The sequence below is a fragment of the Meles meles genome, chromosome 1, assembly GCF_922984935.1.
Source record: "Meles meles chromosome 1, mMelMel3.1 paternal haplotype, whole genome shotgun sequence".
In the NCBI taxonomy this organism is placed as follows: Eukaryota; Metazoa; Chordata; class Mammalia; order Carnivora; family Mustelidae; genus Meles; species Meles meles.
In genome coordinates, this window is record NC_060066.1 from 183,826,290 (window position 1) to 183,840,973 (window position 14,684).

The 14,684-nt window shown below is 42.3% G+C and overlaps 1 protein-coding gene and 1 pseudogene across 1 annotated transcript in view; one reads left to right on the forward strand and one right to left on the reverse strand.

The window, feature by feature from the left end:
• CCDC30 (coiled-coil domain containing 30) overlaps nt 1-14,684 on the reverse strand; it is a 100,583-nt gene that overhangs the window by 15,508 nt on the left and 70,391 nt on the right. Inside the window, exons 11-13 of the mRNA XM_046002431.1 lie at nt 14,401-14,555; nt 9,742-9,904; nt 9,077-9,189 (exon numbers count right to left, since the gene is read on the reverse strand). Coding sequence (XP_045858387.1) covers nt 9,077-9,189; nt 9,742-9,904; nt 14,401-14,555 — 431 coding nt within the window. The remainder of the gene's footprint in view (nt 1-9,076; nt 9,190-9,741; nt 9,905-14,400; nt 14,556-14,684) is intronic.
• On the forward strand, nt 11,146-12,083 carry LOC123940111 (annotated as a pseudogene).

A 14,684-nucleotide genomic window follows, 5' to 3' on the forward strand; every position in this document is an offset into this window, starting at 1 on the left:
TAGAGGTCAGCGATTCATCAGTTGTATATAACCCCAAGTGCTCATTACAACACGTGCCTCCTTAATGTCCGTCACCCACTTACCTAGTCCCCTCACCCCCCTGCCCTCCAGCAACTCTCAGTTTGTTTCCTATGATTAGGAATCTCTTATGGTTTGTCTCCCTCTCTCATTTCATTTTGTTTTATTTTTCCTTCTCTTCTCCTATGATCCTGTTTTGTTTCTTAAATTCCACACATGAGATCATATGATAATTGTCTTTCTCTGATTGACTTATTTTGCTCAGCATAATACCCTCTAGATCCATCCACATCGTTGTGAATGGCAAGATTTCATTCTTTCCGATGGCTGAGTATAGTCCATTGTATGTATATGTATGTATATATATATATATGCCACATCTTCTTTATCCATTCATCTGTTGATGGACATCTACATTCTTTCCATAGTTTGGTTATTGTGGACATTGCTGCTATAACTATTGGGGAGCAGGTGTCCTTTTGGATCACTACATTTGTATCTTTGGAGTAAGTCCCTAATGGTGATATTGTTGGGTCATAGGGTAGTTTCAACTTTTTGAGGGAAAGCAAAAAGTATTCTAATGAGGGGAGCCTGGGTGGTTCAGTCAGTTAAACGTCTGCTTTCATTCAGGTCATGGCCCCAAGGTGCTGGGATTGAGCCCCGTGTCATGCTGCCTGCTCAACAGGGGGAGTCTTCTTCTTCCTCTCCCTCTGCTCCTCCCCCCACTCCACTCGTGCTCTCTCTCAAATAAATAAATAAAATCTTAAAAAAACTATTCTAATGGTCTCTATAGCCCCTGATTCCCCCTGAATGGCTAGACATTTAGGTAATGCCATTCTAATTGAAAAAAAAAGAAAAGTGTTTAAGGAATGAGAAAACAAAAGCGTTTAAGGAATGAGAAAATAAAAGTGTTTAAGGAATAAGAAAGCTATTCTTTGTCACTGTAGGCACTTGAGGGCATAGTCAGTCAGGCCTGTGGTGGCAGGCAGCTTGCACATGTCGACGATCTGATCTTACCCGGTCTTACCTCTGACACTTAAACTGGGGGAAGCCCTAACTTAAGTGAAGGGAACTAACTAAAAACCTGTACTCCAGACTTTTCACAAGACACCTCCTTTGATTTTGAAAGAAATTTGTGTAGCCCATCTCCATACTCTATGAATCAGGAGACAGGCTGTGCAGGAATGTTAACTTGGTGGGATGGGGATATCCAAATCCTTCACATTCCTTGACTGGCTCCTGGGAGACAATCTCTAAGCCTTTGGAATATGCTGCTTGGTAATAACAACTTTGTTCACCTGTGGCCTTGGGCCACACCAATATTTTATGCTAATAGTATGATTTATCGTGAGTGCATTTTTGTTCACCTGGACCCCTGGACCATCTTGTGTCAATCTGACCTTGGGCATTTGGGGGACTAGAGACTGAGTAGTTAAGGTTAATCACTGGGGCACTCCACGTCTCTGTGACTGACCCCTGATAAAATCTCTGGATGTTAGGGCCCAAATGAGTTTTCATGGTTGGGAATACTTCATACATGTTGTCATTTGCCATTGCAGAGAGGATTATGTACTGCTCATTCTACTCCACTGGGAGAGGTCATTGGGAAGGTTGTTTGTGTCTGGTCTCTCCTGGACTCTATCCTATGTGCCTTTTTCCTCTGCCGATTTTAATCTGTATCCTTTCACTGTAATACAAACCATAACCATGAGTATAACAGCTCTTCTGAGTTCTGTGAGTCCTGATGAATCACCAAAACTGAGGGTGCTCTTGGGGCCTCCTGAAACAGACGGAATTACTTCTATAGAGAGAATCTGACCCCAGAGGCTGTGATCTCCCACTTTACAGCAATGCTATAATAACAGCAAAGCCAAGCAAACCAGATACTGCTGATTTCTCACAGCAACGTATCAATTTTTTAACTTTTGAAAATTAAATTAAATTTTATTATTTTTAAAATTGGGATGCCTGGGTGGCTCTGTTGGTTGAGCACCTGACTCTTGGTTTTGGCTCAGGTCATGATCTTGGGGTTGTGAGATCAACCCCCACATAGGGCACTGCTCAGTACAGAGTCTGCTCAAGATTCTCTCTGTCCCTCTCCCTCTGCCCCTCTGGTCGGGCTCACTCTCTCTCTTTCACTAGTCTCTTTAAGAGATAAATAATGGGTGTCTGGGTGGCTCAGTGGATAAAGCCTCTGCCTTGGGCTCAGGTCGTGATCTCGGGGTCTTGGGATCGAGCCCTGCATCGGGCTCTCGGCGGGCAGCATGCTTCCCCCTGACCCTGCCTGCCTCTCTGCCTACTTGTGATCTCTGTCAAATAAATAAAATCTTTAAAAAAAAGGAGATAAATAAGTTAATACTAAATTAAATAAATAAAAAATAAATAAAATCTTTAAAAAGCATAAACTGAGGTATAATTGACATATAACATTATATTAGTTTTAGGTATATAACATGATGATTTGATATTTGTATATATTGCAAAATGATCACCACAGCCTAATTAACATTTGTCACCATACAAAGAATTTTTTTCTTCTGATGAGAAGTTTTTAGACTTACTCTCTTAGCAACTTTCAAAGATACAATACAATATCACTAACTATAGTCACCATTCTATACATAACATCCCCATGATTTATTTATTTTATATCTGAAAGTTTATACCGCCTAATCTTAAAGGAAAAGCTTTTAGCCTTTCACCATTGAATATGATATTCGATGTAGGTAGGCCTACATTTCAGGTCCTGTAGTCAAGTCTTTAATCCATTTTGAGTAAATTTTTGTGTATGGTATAAGATAGTGGTCCAGGTTCATTCTTTTGCATGTAGCCATCCCATTTCCCCAACACTATTTATTGGAGAATCTGCCCCTTCCCCACTGTATATTCTTGGTTTCTTTGTCATAAATTAATTGATGATATTTGTATGGGTTCAATATTTTGTTTTAGGTAAGAACTAGTTAGGAACCAGATGGGAGGGAAGGAGCAAAGCAGACTTATCTAGATGCTAATTCTAGTCAAACTGTGATGGAAGAGCTACTCCAAGAGCGTCTTCTGGTCTTGCAAATTATGTCTTACCCCTAAAAATGTTTTTGCAAGACTCTTCCAATTTTCAAAATAGTGTCCCTCTCTTTCCTACTTGCTGATTGTACAGGAAAGAATCATTTTTGCATGCTTTCCCTTAGAAGATTAACTTAGCTGTCAGCCAGACACCCAGCTGAGAAGTTCAGATTCCTGGAGGCCAGAGACATACATACCAGGCTCGATACAGAATGTCAGCATATTTGGCAGTGACTGACTGCTGGGGTTGTCCCCAGTCCATGTTCTCCTTCTTCTGCCATTATAGACCCCCCAATTTTCAGCTGGGAATTTGGTTGCCCATAAAAATGAACTACTCTTGGGGCACCTGGGTGGCTCAGTGGGTTAAAGACTGCCTTCGGCTCCGGTCATGATCCCAGGGTGCTGGGATCAAGCACCTTATAGGGCTTTCTGCTCAGTGGGGAGCCTGCTTCTCCTCTCTCTCTCTGCCTACTTGTGATCTCTGTCTGTCAAATAAATTTTAAAAAATGAACTACTCTTCCTGACTTTCCTTCCAGGTAGATGGAATGGAAATGTGAGTAAGTTCTGGCCAACAGGACATGAGTTGAAGCAGTGTGTCCTAAAGGCAAATGGAACATCCTTGCTTTTCCCTCTTCCTTTTGATTGGCTTGAATGTGGATAAAGGCAACACATTAAAGATGCTGGAGCAAGGAGATAAAGGAGTCTAGACTCCTGTTACACTGACGCACCAAACCCATTCTGGACTGCTTATGTCTGTACTGTTATGTAGGAGAGAAACCTTTTCCTTCCAAAGGACATTGTTATTCAGGGTCTCTGCTCCAGGAACTCAGCCTACATCCTAATTAATAGAGTTGATCTAGATACTTGGGTTCATAAAACTGCCCCAGGCCAGCTCAGTTCTGTGACCCTTGTAGTAACCACTACATAAGAGGAGGTACATACTTTTGCAGAATTGTGTTCATGATTACCGCTGCTGTGACTTGGGTTCTCGACAGGGAGATGTCTATATCTCATCACTGTTCTTATTTCCCTTTTTACTAGAAAGAGCCTGGCAGAAGATATCACCAGGTTTCAGCACCCTTGGTCCGTAGCTTCAGAGGTGTAACATCTAGCAGTGTACAAACAACTTCCCTATGGTCCTCCAGGTTTCTCAGCTATTCATAGTTACTCTGATGTTTTGACATCATTTGAAACACAGTGTGTATTTCTGGGATTTATTTTACCTATCCTGCCCAAGGATATTAAAACTGAAATCTTAGCTGCTTTCTTTTTTATTCTGCCATTTGGTCTATTAAGAAATTAATCTTTAAAAAAGATTTATTTATTTACTGAGGGGGAAGGAGCAAGAAGAGAGGGAGAGGGATTCTTAAGCAGATACCCCGCTGAGCACGGAGCCCCATGTGGAACTTGAGGTCATGACCCTGAGATCACCACCTGAGCTGAAAACAAGAGTCGGATGCTTAACTATGCCACCCCGGTGCCCTGAATTTATTTTTAAAACTAAGAGGATATGCTATAGAAAATTTGGGAAGAAAACCCAACTCCCAGTATGATCTGTATTAAAATAGTGTTGTAGGGGCGCCTGGGTGGCTCAGTGGGTTAAGCCTCTGCCTTCAGCTCAGGTCATGATCTTAGGGTCCTAGGATCGAGCCCCGTATCAGGCTCACTGCTCAGTGGGGAGCCTGCGCCCCCCCCCCCCCGCCTGATTCTCTGCCTGCTTGTGATCTCTGTCTGTCAAATGAAATCTTTAAAAAAATAAATAAATAGTGTTGTATTTCTTTCTAGTCTTTTTATAAGTGTTTTTTGTTTAGACACTGCCTACATTAAAATTTTCATCGTACATTCTCTCCGTTTATTATATTGTAAGCGTTTCCCCATGCCACTATCTAGTCTTCAGGGCCCCCATCTTTTTCAGTTGCCGGGACTTCCATCAGGTGAGTATAATACGCTTGACCTAACTAGCTCCTATTGCTGGATACTCAGGCTTCTGTCTGTAGTGTAGTGCATGGCTGGAAGAGTATGTCGCTGCAGTACAGCTGGTGAGGGCTGGGAGCCTTCTCTCGCCATGCTGGCTGGCTAGTTGGCACACTTCTTGGTCTGGTCAGAAGCTCAGATGGCCAACTTGCCTGAAGAACATGTGGGTTTTCTAAGTTTATTTTTGGCTTTATTAACTACTTGATCTATGAGGCAGCACAATACTCATGTTCTAAAATTTAGGGACAATTTCTTGCTTATGTTTAAGCAAAACCAGATAGACTTTTCTATTATTTTTCTTTCAAAAGGGCAAGGAATTTTTTCCTCTGGAAGAGTGGTTGGGAAAACATGGAAAAAACAAGCATTGCCTGTAAAGGTCAGGGCTGGAATCGGGAGAATGAAATCAAAAACGAACCTAGAGTTTTGACAATTCCTTCCATTTTCTTTCCTAAAGCTGTGTTTTTAATGTTATATGGCATGTCAGAATCACATGGGGAAGCTTTTATCAAAATGCTGATCCCTAAGCCCTATCCCCACAGATTGTGATCTAACTGACCTATGTTGGGGCCCAGGCACATGCAACTAGGGTTAGGACCTGCTGTCCTAAAGCCAATGGGCAAATAGCATGGGAAAATATTGTCTCATTAACCATCAAGGAAATTTAAAATAAAATGACAAATATTTATGACCATAAGTGAGCATTAAAAATCACAGAATAGGTTGAGTGAAAGAAGTCAGACACAAAAAATTACATGTGGTGGGACCCCTGGGTGGCTCAGTTGGTTGGACGACTGCCTTCGGCTCAGATCATGATCCTGGAGTCCCGGGATCGAGTCTCGCATCAAGTTCCCAGCTCCACGGGGAGTCTGTTTCTCCCTCTGACCTTCTCCTCGCTCATGCTCTCTCTCACTGCCTCTCTCTCAATAAATAAATAAAAATCTTTAAAAAATTTTTTAAAAATTACATGTGGTAAGAATCCATTTAAATGAAGTGCTAGAAGAGACAGAGCTCAGAAGCATGGATGTCTGGGAGGAGGCGGGGGACTCAGGAGATGCAGATTAATGCCAAAAAGTCCAGATAGAACCTTAAGGGATAATGGAAATGTTGTGGATCTTGGGGTAGTGGGTATGCGGGTGTATACATTCGAATATCTGCCTTTATTTTTTTTAAAGATTTTATTTATTTATTTGACAGACAGAGATCACAAGTAGGCAGAGAGACAGGCAGAGAGAGAGGGGGAAGCAGGCTCCCTGCTGAGCAGAGAGCCCAATGGGGCGCTAGATCCCAGGACTCTGAGATCATGACCCAAGCTGAAGGCAGAGGCTTAACCCACTGAGCCACTCAGGTGCCCCAAATCTGTGCCTTTATTATATGCCAATTATACCTCAATTAAAAACAAAGAATATTGGGGAAAATGTCATCAGAGGCCTCCGTATAATAGCAGCACCCAATGCTAATAAGGATGGTGTAATTGCTACTCTTAAATGATAATGGCAGAAAATTTTGGCAGGATGTTTCTAAATGTTTGTCAATACATTTTAAGATCCAGCATTCCAGGCTTTTGACCAGTAATTCCACTCCTGGGAATGAATTCTATAAAAATAATGTTTTAAACATAAAGTGTGTATATGTATAAATACACATATATATACACACATCAAAAAGTGTACCTATAGGGGCACCTGGGTGGCTCAGTGGTTTAAGCCTCTGCCTTTGGCTCAGGTCATGATCCCAGGGTCCTGGGATCGAGCCCCACATCGGGCTCTCTGCTCAGTGGGGAGCCTGTTTCTCCCTCTCTCTCTGCCCGCCTCTCTGCCTACTTGTGACCTCTCTCTCTGTCAAATAAATAAATAAAATATTTTTTAAAAAGTGTACATATAGATATGTACACAAAAATGTATATATACTTATATATGCATACACTAAGCAAAATACTTTTTTTCTGTGTTATTCGGAGTAAAAATATCATTCATAGGACCAGTGAATAATTCTTAACTTAGTTAGGACTGTGTTGTGAGGTTTGATTCCAGCAGGCCTAGAACTGACCTGAGCTGTTTTGCTAAGTTCTTGCTTGCACTGACCACTGGTCAAGCAATGAGACATGCTGATTAAAGCCGGTTGGTTTGTAATCACAGGGCTGAGGAGTCTGATGGCAGTTTGCCCCAGCTTGTCAGCACTGTTTCCTGATATCAGTGAAACTGAGGATATGTACTTGGTCTCAGTAGACCTCCAGAAGGCTGTGCTGTTGAGGCTGGTTACCTAGCAGAAATACAGTCCCATGACCAGCAGGGGAAAAAACCCAAAAACAAAAAAACCCAAAACTCAGCTGAGACTCCATTGGGGATCCCCAGTTGTGAGGTGTTCGGTGCCCACATTGGTAATTCCTGACCCCCAGGGAGGCAGTGGATCCCAGCATGGCCCTAATACAGGGAGTGCGTCTGGGGGTGCCTGTGGGACCTCTTGGGACTGTCTGTCGTGAGCCTGCCGTGGAGGCAATGCAAGTCCTGACCCTAATTCTGTTGTGCTACTGCATCCTTCTCCTGCAATGAGCCGTACCTTTGGAAGGTACTGTTAGTACCTGGGTTCTGTTAGTCTTCTTTAGCGATCAGAACCCGTTTAACTGCTGCTATTAGTGCAAGGGCATAGCAACTTTACAAAATATTGTGTTCTACAGAAATAAGCAAATTCAAAGACTGTAGCAACAAAGCACAATGCTTATGAGAAAACACGAAGAGGAAAAGAATGTAAAATTGTACCCAAGCTATGATAGTAAAATCACAAAACTTTGTTTATTGCCAGAGACTAGGCATGAACACAGGGAAGATTCCGGGTAAGCAATGGATACACACATTAGATTCAGTATCAGTGCATCTGGCAGGCATTGTGGCATTTTATATGCTCTGGACCTTGTACTTCATTCTTTCAACTCTAATACCAAGATAAGAGGTGGAAAGAGCACTGTATAGGTTATTAGAGGACCGAGTTCTAGCCTTAGATTTGTAAGCGGCATGAACCACTCATGCACCACGCATACTCCCCTGACCATGGTTTCTACATTTCTCGGTAATGTGATAATCAGAGCAAGATAAGGAAAAGCAAAAATACTCTAAAGAGCAGTAAACAGGGGTTTTTAAATCAATATCAATACTATCAACATCGTAGGTGAGTAAGAATACAAAAGAATAAGAAATTTCAGCCTAACTGAAGAAATAGAGTAGAAGACTACAGAGCTGGGAGCAGAGAGGTGGATCATGGAAAAAGAACTAAAAAAAGAAAAACATAGATATAATGTAGCTGTGCATTAGACATTGATCTAAGCAAGTGCTTTATGTATGTTTATTCATTTAATTCTCATAACAGCTTTATGAGAAAGTACTGTTATTTTGTCCATTTTAAAGATGAGGGACCTCAGGCACAGAGAGGATACATAACATATCCAAGGTCACACACCTAGTTTCTAGTAGGACCAGGATTTGTACCCAAGCAATATGGCTCCAGAGTCCATACTCTGAACTACTATGCTACATTCCAGAAAGGAGGAGAGTGGGAGAAATCTGGTAGAATGATGAGCAGGGAATGGAAGAAAGAACAGGAAGTTCAGAAACGCATTTTTTTTATTGAGCACTTCCTACATACTGGAGATTATGGATAAAAAGATGCATAAGACCATGGCCCAGGCCCTTGAAAAGCCTACAGTCTGGTGAGGAGGACAGGCAGTGAAATATACTATTTCAAAAGAATGTGGCAAGTTCTGAAATAAATACAAAGAGGCATGTACCAAAGGCTATGAGCATATGAAGAATGAGCACTTCACCCAGTCCGGGCTGGTGGTGTCGAGAAAGGCTTCTTGGAGAAGGTGACTCCTAGTCTAAGAATTATGAGTTGAAATGAGGAATTGAAACAAGGAGAAGTTGGTCAGACAGAGCAAAGAATGCGAGGGGAGAAGAGCACGAAGGCAAATGAAAAGGGTGTATTTGGGGAAAGGCACGAACTCCCGATTCGGAGGGAACTCGTTTCCGTTTACCTCACATGGACATAAAGTTGCTTCAGAAACTGCCCATACTCTTCACAGAGCGCTTTCTTCTCCTGCTGCAGCCCAGATATCTTTTCTGATAATTCTTGGTTGCTTTTGAGATGCTGAAAAACATTTTTTTTTTAATGAGACTATTCTGTGCTGCAAGATTAGAAGTCTGAAAACTACACTTCCCAGACTCTTGACAGCAGAGTTCCAACAAAGGAGAGGCACTTGCACACAGTCTGGAGGGCAGTGGGAGGGGAGAGCTGTCGTCCTCTAGCTCTAGTGGGGAGGTGACCAGGCCGATAGCAGAGGAGGCATTTACAGGGGTTCTGGGAGTGTTCCTGCAACTCCCTCTCTCTGGGGCTGTAGGAGTGGATTTCCCTGGGATTTCTGGACTTCTGGGTTACCCAAAGTTCTGACATTCGGACATTCTCCTCATCCTGAGGAGAGTTCTCAGTTCTGACATTCTCCTCATCCCAGCATCTCCCTCCCAACAGTTTGTAAGCATGTTATTCCCTGGGTTCAATCCTTTCCTGCTTGAGATAGCTAGAGTAGATTCTGCTTTCCTGATAAACTTAAGGGGTAAAATACTAGGCCCTCAATAACGATTAGCTGTGACTCGGGTCTACGGGAATAGGAAAACTGAGAAGTGCATCCATTTACTTTCTTACCTCTTCCAATTTTCTTTTTTCCTCTTCCAGTTGTTTGAGTTGGGCCTCCTGTTGCTGAATTCTGGATTGCTGCTGAGAATTGGTTATTTCCAGTCGATTCACTTTATCTTGTAATATTCTCACTTGCTTTTGTAGCTCTTTTCCATTCTGACCCAGGAGTTTCCTGAGGGCAATTAATGTACGGTAAATTACATTGAATTTACGAAATTCTTTGACCTAAAATTATTATATCATCACAAGGGATTTTACTGGCTCAATGAGGTAGGATATGTGTCCATAAAATAAAGAGACCAACACAGGGGACCTCTTTTGTGGCAGATGCTCTTCTTAGTTCTTGCTCTCACTCATCAAAACAACCCTCTGAAGAGGAAGTAACTTCCCTTATTTCACAGAGGAAGCTGTGGCACAGAGAGCTTTTATTAACCTGCTAGAACAAGATGGGCGTAGGACTCTAATCCTGAATTCTCTATTCTTTCCCCTCATCCTCACTGCTTTAAAGTTGAGTCCCTTGATCTTGGTTCAATACGGTGCTGTTCGTTACACACATTACTGAGACTAAGGCACATGTGTTAACGTTGCAGAAGCTGAATCATAAATAAGCCTGTGTTTGATGAGGAAGTTCCCCCTTTTCCAGAGGGGCCATAAATACTTAACTCCTTCAGAGGGAATCTCATCAGGCCACAGTTTGTGGAAGAGTTTCTGAGGATTTCCAGCAAGACTCTTTGGATTTAGGAGATTATCTAGAAGAATATGATAAGCGTGATGGAGTAGTACCTACATGCTAGGTCACTACTGATATTGGACAAATGAGCTCACTTTCTCAACTTCAGTTTTCTGAAAAACCAATGGATTCCTGGGAAAGATTGATATTTGAGACATGGGACGCATACCTCTCAACCTCCAGCACCTCCAATTCTTGTTGTGGTTGCTGATATCAGTGCAGGCTCTATAAGCTTACCTCCGGCCATTCACAGCCACTCCTGCACCAGCACTGCCCTCTTCATCTCTGTTTTCATTTCATGCATTACAGACCTGAGCAATTCCTGCCTCTTATTGTCTACTTCTTTTTTGGTTCCATTCTGAATTTCTGATCAAGGGGCCAGACTAAGGAATAAGATTTTGAGCTGAAAGGGAGGTTTTTAAATTGCTGGCACTAAAGAAACTTGAGTTAGCTACAATGGAATTTAGGAGTTGGAAATTGTCATTGAAATATAGCAAGTCAAAATTTAAAAAGCAATTGATGAATATGTTAGAAATTAATTCCCACATTACATATAGTTTGAGCAAAGATGAAGAGATAAACCAGTTATGCCAATGAATGAAATTAAGAAGGCTCTCTGCTCCTCTCCATTAGACCGACAGCCACATCTTCCAGGGCAGTGCCAGCCATGTCCCTGAGACACAATGGTCCGAGTAAACGAATTTGGTCACATTGGGCACCTGGCCACCAGGGCTGCTTTTAACTCTGACAAAGTGGATACTGTCACCATCAATGGCCCCTTCACTGACCTCAACTACACAGTCTACATGTTCCACTATGATTTCACCCATGGCAGATTCCATGGCACAGGCAAGGCTGAGAATGGGAAACTTGTCATCAATGGAAAGCCCCTCTCCATCTTCCAGGACCAAGATCCTGCCAACATCAAATGGGGTGATGCTGGTGATGAGTATGTTGTGGAGTCCACTAGGGTCTTCACCACCATGGAGGAGGCTGGGTTTCACTTGAAAGGTGGGAACTGAGAGGGTCATCATCTCTGCCCCTTGTGTTGATACCCCCATGTCTGTGAGGGGCATGAACCTTGAGAAGTAAGACAACTCCCTCAAGATTGTCAGCAATGCCTCCTGTACCACCAACTGATTAGCTCCTCTGGCCAAGGTCATCCATGACAATTTTGACATTGTGGAGGGACTCATGACCACAGTCTATGCCATCACTGTCATCCAGAAGACTATGGACAGCCCCTCTGGGAAGCTGTGGTGTGATGGCCAAGGGGCTGCTCAGAACATCATCTGCTTCTACTGGCACCATCAAGACTATAGGCAAGGTCATCCCTGAGCTGACTGAGAAGCTCACTGTCATGGCCTTCTGCATACCCACCCCCAACATGTTAGTCATGGATCTGACCTCCCACCTGGAGAAAGCTACTAAATACAATGACATCGAGAAGGTGGTGGAACAGGCATCGCAAGGCTCCCTCAAGGGCATCCTGGGCTACACTGAAGACCAGGTTGTCTCCTGTGATTTTCACAGTGACACCCACTCTTCCAACTTCAGACCTGGGGCTGGCATTGCTCTCAATGACCACTTTGTCTAGCTCATTTCCTGGTATGACAATGAATTTGGCTACAGCAACTGGGTGGTGGACCTTATGGTCCACATGGCTTCTAAGGAATAAGAGCCCCCTGACCACCAGCCTCAGTGAGAGCAAGAAGAGAGAAGATCTCAACCACAGGGGAGTCCTTACCCCAACTCATCTCCCAACACACTGAAAATTTCCTGACTACCACAGTTTTCATTGCAGACCCCCTGAAGAAGGGGAGGGGCTTGGACAGCCCTACATTGTCCTGTTCCATCAATAAAATATACTGTACCAGGCTTAAAAAGGGGAGGGGCTTGGACAGCCCTACATTGTCCTGTTCCATCAATAAAGTATACTGTACCAGGCTTAAAAAAAAAAAAAAAGAAATTAAGACATCAGTTTATTGAGGACTCCCTGTCTCCCCAACAGCTTCAACCTCTCAATCCATTCCTTACGCAGCAACCAGAGTGCTCTTTCTATATCACAATCTCATCATATCATAAAGTCCAAGCACTTAAATAGAGCTTGTTAGCTAGCTCAGCTTTCTAGCCTAGTTTCTTACCACTCACTCTATCCCCAAACATTTTGTTACAGGCAACATGAACTTTTTTCACTTCCTGAAATGTCATCCTCTACCCTTATTCCTCCCCTACAACTCCAACCTTTTCCTTATCTTTCTCTCCTAGGACTTCCTTCCCCTAATATTCTCTATTGAGCCATCCACCTCAAATACCTCACATTCAGTTTAAATAGCTTTCTTTGAGCGAGGCTTTCTTGAGCTCCCTAGACCAGATTAAGTGTCTCTGCTATGCACTGTCACAGCACTCTAAACCTCCCTTAGTATAGCGCTTACCGTAAAGTCTATGCACAAGGATATTCACTGCAGCATTATTTGTAACAAAATGTCTAAGAAGCATTTTACATAAATTATAATATATCTATGTAAAGAATGCTATACAACTGTTTAAAATAATGTTATGGAATTAAAAATCAAGGTTGCCTGGGTGGCTAAGTCATTAAATGTCTGCTTTCGGCTCAGGTCATGATCCCAGGGTCCTGGGATTGAGCCCCACATTGAGCTCCCTACTCGGCAGGTAGTCTGTTTCTTCCTCTCCCTCTGCCTGCTGATTCCCTTACTTGTGCTCACTCTCTTTCTCTCTCTGTCAAATAAATAGATAAAATCTTTTTTAAAAATTTAAAACTTAAAATATGGGAATCCTTAATACTTAAACTGAGTTGCTTTCCCTCAGAAATAATTTGGGGGAACCAGGGGGCTGTCTACTGGGGAACACTTCAAGACTCCCAGCTTAATATCAGAGTCTCTAGTTCATCTCTCCCACTTTGGGGCAAACTTCCTCAGCAACTTTTTCCCAAACCTGGGGCTGATGTTATTACTTGCCCCCTGACTTAGAAGTTTATTTACATTCACCGTTTTTGTTTGAGCTTATTAAATGTTTGCTGTTAGTGCTTTCTCTTGCTTTATCGTGGCTAATACTTTAAAAGGTATGCTTATAGTTTGTTCGGGATCTAGCTGTATCATAACAGGAGGATGGCCTACCATCCTGTTAGATGCGGCAGTGAGACAAGTGTTTTTCTACTGTACCTCACTGAGTGAACTCATTATTCATTCACACATTTACACATTCATTCATTTACTTACTCAAAGATTCATTCAGTCACGATCTCTGAGTACCTACTGAGTGCCGCACCCTATGCTAGAGCTTTTTACTAAAACTGAAAGTAAATTTCTCAGTTTCATATACATGTGAATGTCCACATGTCTTTTCAGTGGCTAAAACCATATTTTTCTTAAAATATATGTGACTCACTCTGAGTGTCATAGAAATAGAAAGCATTGGTTACTGAAGTTTAGGGCATCCAGGAAGGTCATCTAAGTAAGGATTGTGATAGTAATAATTTTAGAAGAAAAAAAAATGAAAGCTCCTAAGTGGTAACAGATACTTGATGATTAAGATGCCTATAAAGTACTTGGAAATTCTTTGAAGAAAATCAGCTGATAAAAACAAAAGTCAATTTCATTTAGTTTGCATTTTACGCCAGTTATGCTAGAACTAGAAAAGCAAATCCCAGAGTAGCATATTTCATAGGTCATCCAGTCATTCAAGAAAACTGACTGGTGTACCATGCGCGTCTCAGAGCAACAGAAGTAATCCCAGCCTTGAAGAAATCTGACACTCTGGTGCGAAAAGCAAACAAGGAAAGCAACTAGAATACAGTGTGATAAGTGCGGCGGAGTTCACGTCAGCGGGAACAGTGAGGAAATGCACGGGAACGCTGACAGGCGGGTGTGCTCAGTGGTTAGCCCCTGTGACACTGACATCTTTGTTCCTCTTACCTCTTGTGCTGTTCCTCCTGATACTGTTGCTTTGTTTTAGCTTCATTTTCCAGTGCTTCTTTTATCCTTTGCTCTAGCTGCTTCATCCCCAAAATACAAGTGTTGGAGAGACAGACTTTTTGAGCATGTTCTAATTTCTGCTGCAGATCCAGGATCTTGAAGGAAATATTTCGTGAATAAAACATTAAGAAAAGTCTGACCTTTTTTCCAGTTAGGGAAATACGCCACGAGCAACTAGCAAACGTCATGCTAACAAACAAATCTGGTCTAAAGTAAAGAGTATG